The sequence below is a fragment of the Microcaecilia unicolor genome, chromosome 1, assembly GCF_901765095.1.
Source record: "Microcaecilia unicolor chromosome 1, aMicUni1.1, whole genome shotgun sequence".
Classification (NCBI taxonomy): domain Eukaryota; kingdom Metazoa; phylum Chordata; class Amphibia; order Gymnophiona; family Siphonopidae; genus Microcaecilia; species Microcaecilia unicolor.
In genome coordinates this window covers 772,904,552-772,918,770 of record NC_044031.1, presented here as the reverse complement: position 1 = coordinate 772,918,770, position 14,219 = coordinate 772,904,552, and the positions used below count along the sequence as shown (strand labels likewise).

The following is a 14,219-nucleotide window of genomic DNA, read 5'->3' as shown; positions in this document are numbered from 1 at the left end:
TCTTTTTGGGAGGACGTGAAGACACCTCATCCATTTGCTTCTTTCTGGGGGGAGGGGTTGAAGTCCTCTCCCTGCCTTTTAGTATTATTACCAATACCCCTGCTTTTTTTGGATGGGGTGACGTGACCCCTCCCTGCTTTTCAGTATTATTACCAATACCCCTGCTTTTTTTTGGGGGGGGGGGGTGAAGTGACCCCTTCCTGCTTTTTAGTATTAAAACTAGTCTCCCTGCTTCTTTTTGGGATGGGGTGAAGAGACCTCATCCCTTTACTTCTTTCTGGGGGGGGGGGGGGGGTTTGAAGACCTCTCCCTGCCTTTTAGTATTATTACCAATTGTAGAAAATGGCTGTCACTTGTCATTAGCGAAATACAGGTCAAGGCTTAGAAGTGCCAGCAAGGCCTCTAAAAATCATCACCTATCTCTGACCCAAGGATTTCACTGTGTTGCAACAACACAGCTCCTGACAGGCTTTGAGGTAAGTGAAAGTTGGCATGGGTGCAAAAGTGACTGATGGTTGCAAAAATGAGCTGAGCTGATGCTGGTGCAGGCCATTTACAGAAACAGCGGTCAAGAGATATCTTGCAAGAAAGAAAAACAGTTAAGCTAGGTGCAGAAAAGCAGAATTATAAGGGGCAGAGCGAAACTAGGAGGACAGGAATAATCATTGTGGTCGAAACTGATCAATTGCACAAGGTATTTGCTAATTGTGACTAACAAATGATATGGAAGGATAAAGGATATAAAAATCTGTCAGCTTGACCATTGTAACGGAGAATTCAGCACCTGTGACATGACTTTGGCACTGTCTGACCTCCCATATGAGAAATTGAAATTACTTCCATATTTTGACTGAGCTTACAATTGATCTTGTATTATCTGCATTTGGTATGTACCTGTATATTAATAAATAAAAGAGAGCTAATTTCTCATATTTGCAGTCTTCTTCTGATAATTTCCATATTTCACAGAGTATGTGCACTACCCTGAGGAACTAAGAGGTAAAGCCAGATAGAGGTAAATAGCCTAAAATATTTACCAATACCCCTGCTTTTTTTTTGGAGGGGGGGGGTGAAGTGACCCCTCCCTACTTTTTAGTTTTAGTCTCCCTGCTTCTTTTTGGGAGGGGGTGAAGAGACCTCATCCCTTTGCTTCTTTCTGGGGGGGGGGGGGGTTGAAGACCTCTCCCTGCCTTTTAGTATTATTACCAATACCCCTGCTTTTTTTTTTTTGGGGGGGGGTGAAGTGACCCCTCCCTGCTTTTTAGTATTATTACCAATACCCCTGCTTTTTTTTTTTGGGGGGGGGGGGTGAAGTGACCCCTCCCTACTTTTTAGTTTTAGTCTCCCTGCTTCTTTTTGGGATGGGGTGAAGAGACCTTATCCCTTTGTTTCTTTCTAGGGGGATTGAAGACCTCTCCCTGCTTTTTAGTATTATTACCAATACCCCTGCTTTTTTTTGGGGGGGGGGGGGTGAAGTGACCCCTCCCTGCTTTTTAATATTAAAACTAGTCTCCCTGCTTCCTTTTGGGATTGGGTGAAGATACCTCATCCCTTTGCTTCTTTCTGGGGGGTTGAAGACCTCTCCCTGCCTATTAGTATTATTACCTGTGCCCTGAAAAAGACAGATACAAATCAAGGTAAGGTATACACAAAACGTAGCACATGAGTTTATCTTGTTGGGCAGACTGGATGGACCGTGCAGGTCTTTTTCTGCCGTCATCTACTATGTTGCTACTTGTAAAAAAGGCCCGTTTCTGTAGGAAATTTAACAGGTGCTAGCAAGGTTATCCCCCACCCTCCCTCGCTGTCTCACTCTGTCCCCTCCGAGACCCACGCCCCCTCCCTTCCTTCCAAGTTCCAGACCCCCCCTCCCTCCCTCCCTCGCTCTCCAAGTTCCAGTCCCCACCTCCCTGCCTCCCTCCCTCTGAGTTCCAATCCCTCTCTCCGACTTCCAGACGCCCCTCCGAGTTCCTGACCCCTAGACCCCCCTGCCGTGCCCTCTCTGGCTCGACTCCCCCTTCCCGCCGCCAACCCTCCCCCACCGACCCCAACCCCCGCCAGCCAAAGTCCTCTTCTCGGCTGCGCGGGCGGCATTGCTTGCTGAATGATCTGATCAAGTTTCTGTGTGTGCGTCTGATGTCTGGTTTCTCAATCTGCACTTCCCCAGCTGTAAAGGACTAAAATACAAGCTGATACACGCCACCACCTTCTCTTACATAAGCACGCAGCTGTGGAATGCACTACCCACATCCCTGAAAGCTATTGACGAAATAACTAATTTCCGCAAATCTTTTAAGACACACCTCTTCAACAAGGCCTACAAAGAGAACCCATAGTCTTACAAGACTACCTCACCAACCCAAAGTCCACCTACAATAGCATCCTGCATAACACCTTCCTTCTCTCTTCCCTTACTTATTCTCTGTACATTACTAAGTGTATCTGATATCATGTAATGACTATGTCATAACAAAACTCTGTAAGCCACATTGAGCCTGCAAATAGGTGGGAAAATGTGGGATACAAATGCAATAAATAAATAAATTACAGATCTAGCATTGATGTAGCCTACCTGGATGTTTTGGTATGGGGCAGTCTTGTTGGGCAGACTGGATGGACCGAGCAGGTCTTTTTCTGCCGTCATCTACTATGTTACTATCCAGCTTATAATCGAAAGTGATCGCCGGCCATTTCCCGACACAAATCGGGAGATGGCCAGCGATCTCGGAAAAGCGGCAAAATCGGTATAATCGAAAGCTGCGTTTTTGACAGCATCGCCGCTTTCCCATCGCCTCGCCAGTGAAAGTTCAAAGGGGCGTGTCGCCAGCTAAGCAAAGGCGGGACATGGGCGGGCGTGGCTACCAGATGGCCGGTTTTCGCCGATAATGGAAAAAAAACCCCGGTGATAAGCAGTATTTCGCCGGGTTTACTTGGTCCTTTTATTTTCACGACCAAGCCTCAAAAAGGTGCCCCAACTGACCAGATGACCACCGGAGGGAATGGGGGATGACCTCCCCATACTCCCCCAGTGGTCACCAACCCCCTCCCACACTAAAAAAATAAAATTAAAAACCTTTTTTGCCAGCCTGTATGCCAGCCTCAAATGCTGTACCCACCTCCATGACGGCAGAATGTGTTCTATCCTCCGACAGCCTTTCCCTGGTTGTGATGTGGCTCTCGGGTGAGTGTGACATCTTTTCTGTTAGGTGCACTGCAGAGTCACATCAGCAATGCATTGTGGTGGGTGTAGGGTACTGGGCTGTACTCCAATGGTGCTTTTCCCCCTGCTAACTGGGTCAGAGTGTGCCCTGTTTTACTTCCGTTAGTCCATGAGGTAGTGGCCATGTTTGTAAGCCAGTTTTAGATCCCTTTCGTGTGTTACCCACATTAGAGAACTTAGTTCTTACCTTGAATGTGGCTGAAAGAGGGCATTGTACACCATTCTGCTAGCTCTGACCTACTGCTAATCTCAGTACCAGGAAGACTCTTTGCCAGTGGGGCACAACCTCTGATTTGCAGTTAACTGTGAGTAAACGTGCTTATTCAAATAAAGGACGTTTTCAAAGAGATTAGTGTTCAGGTGTCAACTGGTGTGGCAAGCTTATACAGCAGCAACAAGTCCTGTTCCTGGAGCACTTTTAGTGGGTACCGCAGTGCACTTAAGGCAGGCGGACCCAGACCCATCCCCCCCACCTGTAACACTTGTGCTGGTAATGGGAGCCCTCCAAAACCCACTGTACCACATGTCTAGGGTGCCCAGTTGGTGTCCTGGCATGTCAGGGGGACCAGTGCGCTACAAATGCTGCCTCCTCCCACGACCAAATGGCTTGGATTTCGCCGGGTTGGAGATCGCCGGTATTTTTTCCCATTATCGCTGAAAAACAAACCCGGCCATCTCAAACCCGGGGAAATCCACGCCATTTGGCCGGGCTAAACCGTATTATCGAAAAAAAAATGGCCGGCCATAGCACTGCCGCCACAATAGATCGCCGACAACCTATTTGGCCGGCGACGTTCGATTATGCCCCTCCACGTTACTATGTTCTAGGTTTGGTGTTATGTGCATTTTTGTTAGTTGTCGTTTCTTGGATGATGTGTGTTTGTTGTGGTCTTTCCTCTCGTTTTGTTGGTGATGTACATGTTTAGATAGTTTTCCTTTAGTGTGATGAGAGTCAGTTTGGTGGAGTGTGGAATGTTGATCAGTCTTTGGTGATTTTGTAGGGTGGGTGTGAAGTAATGTTCTGTGAGTGGGATGGATAGTGCTAGGTGGATCAGTGAAAGGGAGTAGATTACTAGAAGTATTTTGATTGTGTTCATTTTGGTGTCAATTTAGGATATATAGGTTACTCACAGTCAGATGCTCGGGAGTGAAGTCCTGGACATCTATAAGTTAGGCTTACAGTGAGAGTGGGAGCTCAGCAGTTCTGATGGGAATACAGGCTCACAGTGAGAATGAGAGTTCAGCAGTTCTGATAGAAGTAGAGCCTCAGAAGCAAGCTGCCTATTGTGAGAGGTGCTTTCTGGTATCACCAACCGTCTGCCTGGTTTGAAATTATGTTGTGAAAGATGATGCCTGAGGAAAGCCTACCCCAAGAGCAGGCTACATACTTAGTAGATGACAGCAGAAAAAGACCTGCACGGTCCATCCAGTCTGCCCAACAAGATAAACTCATATGTGCTACTTTTTGTGTATACCTTACCTTGATTTGTACCTGGCCTTTTCAGGTCACAGTCCGTATAAGTCTGCCCAGCACCATCCCCACCTCCCAACCACCAGTCCCGCCTCCCACCACTGGCTCTGGCACAGACCGTATAAGTCTGCCCAGCACCATCGCTGCCTCCCGCCACCGGCTCTGCCACCCAATCTCGGCTAAGCTCCTTAGGATCCATTCCTTCTGAACAGGATTCCTTTATGTTTATCCCACGCATGTTTGAATTCCGTTACCGTTTTCATTTTCACCACCTCCCGGGGGAGGGCATTCCAAGCATCCACTAATCTCTCAATAAATGTTGGAGCTCAGCAGCTCTAATAAGAGTGTAGACTGCTGTAAAAGTGGGAGCTTAACAGTTCTAAAGTTATCAGTGCTCATTGGCTTGTTAAGCCAATTAAGTTACGTGCGGTGTTATAGAATCTGCACCAATTTCAGCACCTAAATCTAAGCACACTATATAGAATCCAGGAGTTAGTGGCTAGCTAACCAGGATATTCAGTTATCTCCCGCTGAATATCTGTGGTTAGGTAATGAAACACTATTTAACTGTCCTGGAGGTAGCAGAGGTGAACCTGAAATTATCTGGCAGATTGGAGGAACTTGAGTCGCGGCTTGAAGATCTAGAAAACCGCTCACGGCGGAACAATTTGAGACTCGTGGGGCTGCCAGAGAGCGTGCCTGAAAAGAATCAGGGCGCATTCCTTGAAAAATGGCTGCCAGGAGCGTTGGAAAATCCAGGTCTCGCCACCAAATTGAGTATTGAGCGGGCCCACCGCTTGGGACCCAGGCGGGACAATATGGACAGGCCACAGGTAATAATCTTTAAAATATTGAACTATGCACATAAGATCGAGATACTGCAGAGCCTGAGAGCGGGGAAGAAGTTGGATTTTCAAGGCAAAAAAGTATTATGTTTTCAGGACTACTCGTTGAAGGGCTCTGCAGCTAGAAGAGAATTTGCCCCCAGCTGCTCCAAACTGTTTGGACTTAAGTACAAATTTAGCCTCCTTTATCCAGCGCGACTGAAGGTGATAAATAATGGACAAGTGATATTCTTTGATAAAGTGAAGGAGGCTGAGGAGTACGTTGGCAAATTGAAAGGAGCGGAGGGAGGCGAGTAAGGAGAAAACAGCGGATGAAAGGGACAGCTTCCACAGAGCTTGGTGGATCTGGTGTTGGAATCATGCTAGCGGGAGAATGGAGGCGGTATAAAGCTGGCGGTTGCACATGTTGGTGCTGGGTTGTCGTTATGAGCCACAAGAGTTTAACTTTGCTGATAGTGAAAAGACTGTTACTTTGACAAGGACATCAGAGGGCTGGAGCCCTTAGAGAAACAGGAGAGTGTCCTAATCCTGGGGACACGGAAGCTCAATTGCCTAAGGCATGTTGGGGGTAAAGTATGTTGGCGGGGATGAAAGGGGGGAGGGGCAGGAAGAGAGAGGGGAAGGAGGGGTAGGGCTCAGGGTTTGGGGGAGATAGTAGGGGGGGACGAATGTGGATGCATGAGATATGTGAGTGTGGGAGCTGGGTGAATGATATCAGTGGTGAGAAGGAAGGAGGGGAAGAGTACCTGAGAGGTGGTGGCAGGGCCGTGCCAAGGGTCTCTGGTGCCCCCCTGCAGACTATCAGTTGGTGCCCCCCCCGTCTCGCTTCTTCATTAGATGTTTCTCCATTGCTACCTGTCTTTCCTTTAGACTGAAAACTACAGGCCCAGCCAGACCTGACAAAAGGGTCTACCACACCCTTCAATGTCAAGCATATACTAGAAAACTGTAAATTAGCTTACACAGGAAAGCAGTTTAAAAAAATAAACACAATTCCTGCTGTTTCTTAACACTGCTCTCCAGAGAAAGCACTGCCTTTATAAAGAGGCTTTTCAGTGGGACTTAGCCTATTAAAAACTATTAGCATAATTAGGAATGGCCAGCCCTTGTAACTGCAGAGACCTAAGCTTTGATTATGCATGTTCCTGTCTTTGTTACAGTGGGGGGGGGGGGGGGGTGTCTCTTCATCTCATTTACACAGTCTGACCTCCCTGGCTCACTGGGAGCCCAGTCTCTTGGAGACTGCTATACATTGCAAAATAAGATAGCAGATGTAAATTCTCAAAGTGGACATATTCCAAACACTAAAATGAAAATAAAATGATTTTTTCTACCTTTGTTGGCTGGTGACTTTCTTTTTCTGATCATGCTGGCCCAGTATCTGATTCTGTTGCTGGTATCTGTCCTCTTAACTCTGTTTCCAGGGCTTCCTTTCCACTGTATGTATCCCTCATTGATAAGTCTCTGACTCTAAAGTTTAGCAATTTCATTAAAGCAAAATGTATTTTCAAATATCACAAACTCTCCCTATCCAAGCAGAATGTTTTATATAAAAACAAACACACAAAAAAAGCAATCAGATTTTTACTTACCAGCTATTCTACACTATACGTCAGCTAAACTTCATCTTTGAACCTCAGCCAATTAAATGGATTTTAGCTGTAGCTATGTTAATTATGTACACATCATTGCAGTCATGCCCTCCTCTCAGTGTACATGCTCCAAAAACAAAAACTTTGAACCACTTACAGATAACACACTATTTATTTTTTATTTCTCCCCAGTCTCACTTGCACACCTGCCTCCAAACCTGTTCTCTTTAATTTGAATGTTGTTCCAGCTCACCCTGAATGAAAGTTGTTCACACACCAAAGCCATAAATAGCTGCTGGTTGTACTCTTTGAAGCAGCTTTAGCAGAGCAGCGTGTCTGTCTCAGCACTGCTGGGCTACCTTCACTTCCTGATGTGGGAAGGGCAGGGGAGAGAGGAGAATCACAACTTCAGGTAGAACATTTTGCAAGTGAGTGGCGCCCTCTAGAGGTCGGCGCCCCCCTGCATTGCTTACCTCGCTTACCGAGTCAGCACGGCCCTGGGTGGTGGCTGGGACATCTCTCGGGTGGATATAAGTGGGAATACAGAAGATGGAAAGGCAAGCTACTATGGGGAGATGTTAGACCTCAAGATTGTGACATGGAATGTAGGGGGTATCCATTCCCCAATAAAGACGCAAAAAATTTTAAAAGTCCTTAATGATCAGAAAACAACAATAGTTTTCCTACAAGAGACACACTTGACGCACGCAGAGTATGAGAAGCTGAAACGATGGTGGTTGGGAGAAATCATGGAATCTCCTGCAGTAGATGGGAAAGGTGGAATGATAATCTTGATCCGAAAGGGGCTGCATGTGAAAGTACAGAAAATAATTACGGATAATAGAGGGCGGTATGTCCTGGTTGCTCTAGAAATAGAGAGACATCCTTTGATGCTATGCAATATTTATGCACCCAATACTTTTGAGAGGGTGTTTTATAGACAACTGCTACACAGAATGCAAGACATGGGAGAGGGACCTGTTATACTGGGCGGTGACCTTAATGAAGTCAGAGAGCCAAGATTGGATCGGTCTAAGCCAACAGGAAGAGAGCTGTCCAGGAGCCGGAGGGGGGGGGGCTTAGGGATGTTGGAAGAGGCCCTAGAAGTGGTAGATGTATGGAAAACCTTAAACCTATTAGAGCGCGATTACACTCATTTGTCCCGAGCCCACTCCACGCTGTCACGCATTGACTACATATTGATTGCACGGGAACTGTTAACACAGGTACAGGGGACTAGGATTGACCCAATAGTGGTCTCTGACCATGCTTGGGTCTCAATGGACCTGTGATTGGACAGAGAGTCACAGGGAGTCGCCTTTTGGGGCTTCCCGGCAAACCTATATAGAGACAGTCAGTTTCAGCTGCAGCTGATGAATAGATGGAAACAATATCAGGAGCAGAATGAGACCCATAGGGATGACCCGGTACTTTTCTGGGAGGCTGCGAAAGCGGTCCTTCGAGGAGAAACGATAGCTTACAATAGTTTCAAGCATAAGGCGCGGAAGTGGGAAGTACTTAGGTGGGAAAAGAGGGTGACAGCATTGAGGAGACACTATGGCCAAAATCAGACGACAGAAGCGCGGGCTCAGCTATTAGAGGCGCAGCAAGCTCTAAATGAGCTCCTGCAGCAGACAGCGCAAAAATCAGCCACGTATTATAAGCACCAATTGTATAAATATACTAACAAGGGGGGGGGGAATTTTTGGCATGTTTAATAAATAAACAGGTAGGATCCTGAAAGGTGCTTTCGCTAGTAAATAAACAAAAGGAACTGAAACATAAGGATAATGAAATTGCGGAGATCTTTAAGGAATTCTACGCAGAATTGTACAAACCGCAAGCAGAGGTTGTGACGCCTAATGCGGCATACCTCGGGAGTGTTGATAACTGTCCTGGAGCAGTTCCTGGATGGATAAATAGTTTTGAATATTGGGAGGAAATATTTTTAATTCAATGCATAGTTCAGCTCTGGAACTTGTTGATGGAGGATGCAGTAAAAGCAGTGAACATAACTGGGTTTCAAAAAGGTTTGGACAAATTCTTGAAAGAAAAGTCTATTAACCATTATTTTCAGCTAGTCTCTTTTATTAAGCATTAGCCATTTGGAATTCTATTCCCTTTTTTAGGAAAGCTTTAAAAACGTTCCTTTTTACAAAATTTTAATGTAACAGGGAATTTTTTTTTTTAGTAATATTGACACAAGGAATTGTATTTTCTAAACGGGTATTTGTTAGCTCGCAGGGTTTTGACTGTTTTTTTTTTTTTGTGAACTGTGCCAAACCCTCTGGATTCTTGCGGTTAATTAGAACTGTATGTAGTGTAATGTAAGGTAAAGCTGAGGAAAGCCACTGCTTATTTCTCAGGGTAAGTATCATGCAATCTTGTTACTTTGGGGCATTCTGCCAGTACTTGTCATCTGGATTGGCCAATGTTAGAAACAGGATGCTGAGCTAGATGGACCTTTGGTATGAACCAGTATGCAAAATCTTATGTTCCTAAGTTCAGTGATCAGCACTGAATCTGAGTATTCAGTGCCAGCCAATTTCTGGGAACAGGCACTGAGTATCTGAATTACATTTATGGTTGAATCTCTTTATTTAGTCATCATCAGAAACAGGAAGGAATATTACAACAAACCTTCAGAACAATATACAGATACAGCAAAGAATGCATTAGATGACCATGTTTTCATATAACCTTCCCTCTCCCACCCTCCAAGCAATCCCCACACATAGAGACCCCCCCCCCCCTGGAATCCTGTCATCCCCTTATTGCATTTATTCCTTTCCATTCAGCTCCCATGCAAATACACAGTAAGAACACGTGGAGGGGCATGATCGAACGAAAACGTCTATCTCCATGGGCGTTTATCTCCGAGAACGGGTCCGTGAAGGGGCGGACCGAACCGTATTTTCGAAAAAAATAGATGTCCATGTTTTATTCGACAATTTGTGAGCTGGGCGTTTTTGCTTTTCAGCGATAATGGAAAATGAAAGCGCCCGGCTCAAAAACGAATAAATCCAAGGCATTTGTTCATGGGAGGGGCCAGGATTCGTAGTGCACTTGTCCCCCTCACATGCCAGGACACCAACCGAGCACCTTAGGGGGCACTTTTACAAAAAAAAAAAAAAAAAAAAAAGGTGACAGAGCTCCCAGGTGCATAGTACCCTTTCCTTGTGTGTTGAGCCCCCCCAAATCCCCCTCAAAACCCACTGCCCACAAGCTTACACCATTACTATAGCCCTAAGGGGTGAAGGGGGGCACCTACATGTGGGTACAGTGGGTTTGGGGGGTTGGACGACTAAGCATTAAGCAGCACAATTGTAACAGGTAGGGGGGGATGGGCCTGGGTCCACCTGCCTGAAGTCCACTGCACCCCCTAACAACTGCTCCAGGGACCTGCATACTGCTGCCAGGGAGGTGGGTATGACATTTGAGGGTGAACATAAAAAGTTGTGAAACATCATTTTTTTGTGGTGGGAGGGGGTTAGTGACCACTGGGGGAGTCAGGGGAGGTCATCCCCGATTCCCTCTGGTGGTAATCTGGTCATTTAGGGTACTTTTTGGGGCCTTATTCGTAAAAAAAACAGGGTCCAGGAAAAGTGCCCTAAATTGTAGCTACAAACGCATACTTTTTTTCCATTATCGGCGAAAGGCGCCCATCTCTGTTCGGGTGATAACCATGCCCCAGTCCCGCCTTCACCACGCCTCCGACATGCCCCCGTCAACTTTGTACGCTTCCGCGATGGAGTGCAGTTGAAAACGTCCAAGTTCGGCTTTCGATTATACCGTGTTATTCGTTTTTGTGAGATAAATGTCCATCTCCCGATTTAGGTCGGAACTTGGGCGTTTTTCTCGTTCGATTATAAGCAGGATAATGTGTATGAAACCAGAAAGAATCGCAGAACAGTATCAACTCTCAATTGCAATAATTGTAGTTAGATAATCATTTTTTTGCGGTCTGACCACAGTGAACCGGCATCATCTTCTCCATCCTGAGCAAATCTTGCAGCTGATTATGCCACTATGCACTGTAGCAAAATGCATTATTCAGCTAGTAGACAAGGTTTATGCATAAAGAACACAGAGACACTTGTGCCCTCCACTAAATCCAAAAACAATCTGTGGGGCAGAACAGGCCAAGTCCCTCCATGAGCCCATTAGCTTTTCCAAAATTCCAAAATCAAGTGAAATTTGGGGAACAGCATTTCAAGCAGGCACCATCTTCTGGGCATGATCAGGATGTATATACATTCGTAAAAGGAATTTATTATATAATTCTTGGAGCTGGGCAATCTCCAACAGGTGTGGTCCTACTTTAAGGCTGGATTGTGTTATAAGGTAACAAAATAGATTCATCATCTTCCAATAAATCAGAAACCTTAGTCAAACGTACACCCTATGCTGTCTACTAAAATGTTTTATATACCATATTTTGTATTGCAGTTTGAATATTTTTACTGCTGTAATTGTCTATTGCATATGTTTAACTTTTGACATTTAGTATATAGTTTGATATCCGTATTCAGTAACAAAATGGGCCTATAGGAGCTTGTAAATAGAGGATCCTTGCCTGGCTTTAAGATGTGAATAACAGTTGCCTTAAGTACGGTAGCTGGAAATGCCCCCTCCAGCTCCTCAAAGGCTTCCTCAAAGACTACTATTTGGATGCGTATTACCCAATGACCCAAAATTCTATACATCTGTAAAGGAAGGCTATCTGGTCCAGGAGGTTTATGTTTGGCCAAGGTGTTAATGGAATACTGCAGCTCCCCTGGATCCAGAGGAGCATTCAAAAGTTCTAAATCTGCCTCCATCATCTTTGGTAAATCTGGATTATATTTATCCATGGTGGCATCTAAATATCAGGGAGCTTGTTTTTATAAATAATTTGGATCCTTCTTGGATCTTAGAAATGTTTATTGTTTGTTTTGAAGATATCTTTTTGAACACCAATGTATGTTGCACTTTTGATGATCCAATACAATTTCAAATTATAAAACAAAGAAAAAGCAAGAAACATGGACACACTGTTTTATTACTATTCCTATAATTCTACATTTAATTTTTGAATTGTAAGATGCAACGTGTTACAGATGCTGTGATTGGAATATTTTACATTTTATCTCAGTCACCAATGTTTTTATCTGTTCTCCTCTATTTTTCAAAAGGAGGTTCAGGTCTGTCATACATGGTATGTACATCATCACTAGGATTTCTAGTGACTACAATCCAGTGGTTCAAATCTTCTTCCACTTTATGAGAATTCAGGTAAGTATGAGCAGTAACTTCAAACTCTTTTCCAAAGAATGTCCTGTTATAGAGACAACATGGTACTTTCAGTGGACGTTCAAACAACTGAATTAATTTCTCAATGAGCCACATGTAAATCTCTGTGATGTAGCTGAATAGGACCCACAAAATAGTTTACAATTTATTAAAAACTTTATATACCGCTTTAGCTGAACAAACAGGTCAAAGTGGTGTATACACTAAAATCAGTTTGCAAAAGAACTGCATTATTTCATAGGAAAGCTACACATTTTTCACATTTACTACAGCAATAACTAACTCATACCAGGATACATGTTCACCATACTATTGAGAGTTCCAGTGGTGTAGCCAAGGGTGGGCCTGGGTGGTTTGGGCTTAGGCCCACCCAGTAGCAATGAGGCAGCCTGGGCAAAGAAATCATATTAATTTGGTGTTTAACTTTTCAGTCCTGTAAAGTGGTGGAATGCCATCTGGGTTTAATTGCTCAGAAGTCTAGCTTTTGCTAGACTAGAGGTTAGAAAGGTCAGTGAGAAATGAAACTTTCTTTGTCCCTTTTTGAGTGATGGATTGTTAAGACTAGTTCATATTTACCACATCTGGATGCCATTCAATCTCGAGGGGATCAGCAAGCAAGGCATACTGCAGTTTTAAAAAGATTAGGCTAACGCTGTTTAGAAGGAGATGGTGTAGGTTTAAATAATTCTAGATAATTTAGATTTTGTCTTATAAGGAATTCTGATTTCTGCTTATTTTAAAATATGTTTTATTCTGTTTAATTAATAAGTTCTATTTCTATGTAGAATATCTTTTCAATCCAGTGTCTGATTTTCAAGTTAGCTTTGTCTGCAGTTTAAGAGGTCATCATCTGGTTTGAATTATCCACAGTCCTAGCGAGTTCTGTGTATGAAGCTAGGTGAAAGAGGTCAGGAAAAGTCAAGTCATCTCCGTGATTGATTAGCTAAATGTAGGACTGGCCTCCTGAAAGTAATAACAAACCATGTCTGTGTGCCATTAAGCAAGATTAGCCCCTCAATGAACCCATATGACCGGGAATCTGATTATGAGAAATAATAATAAAATGCAGGAGATAGGTGCCACATTGTCTAGTTTGAGAGGCCCCAGGTCATAGGTCAGTTTAGGAAATATCTCAAACCTATGTAACTGATATTTTTAAGTAATGTGTAAGTAAAGCGAATGCTACATACCTGTAGAAGGTATTCTCCGAGGACAGCAGGCTGATTGTTCTCACTGATGGGTGACGTCCACGGCAGCCCCTCCAATCGGAAACTTCACTAGCAAAGTCCTTTGCTAGCCCTCGCGCGCCCGCGCGCACCGCGCATGCGCGGCCGTCTTCCCGCCCGAAACCGGCTCGAGCCGGCCAGTCCAGTATGTAGCAAGACAATACACTTCAAGGGAAGACACAACTCCAAAGGGGAGGCGGGCGGGTTTGTGAGAACAATCAGCCTGCTGTCCTCGGAGAATACCTTCTACAGGTATGTAGCATTCGCTTTCTCCGAGGACAAGCAGGCTGCTTGTTCTCACTGATGGGGTATCCCTAGCCCCCAGGCTCACTCAAAACAACAACATTGGTCAATTGGGCCTCGCAACGGCGAGGACATAACTGAGATTGACCTAAAAAATTTACCAACTAACTGAGAGTGTAGCCTGGAACAGAACAAACAGGGCCCTCGGGGGGTGGAGTTGGATCCTAAAGCCCAAACAGGTTCTGAAGAACTGACTGCCCGAACCGACTGTCACGTCGGGTATCCTGCTGCAGGCAGTAATGAGATGTGAATTTGTGGACAGATGACCAC

General features: G+C 44.8%; 1 protein-coding gene across 1 annotated transcript in view; it reads right to left on the bottom strand.

Moving 5' to 3' along the window:
• Positions 1–12,160: 12,160 nt before the first annotated feature.
• The window catches only part of CFAP161 (cilia and flagella associated protein 161), a 97,684-nt gene continuing 95,625 nt past the window's right edge, over positions 12,161–14,219 (bottom strand). Inside the window, exon 7 of the mRNA XM_030189840.1 lies at positions 12,161–12,445. Coding sequence (XP_030045700.1) covers positions 12,289–12,445 — 157 coding nt within the window. The 3' untranslated portion in view covers positions 12,161–12,288. The remainder of the gene's footprint in view (positions 12,446–14,219) is intronic.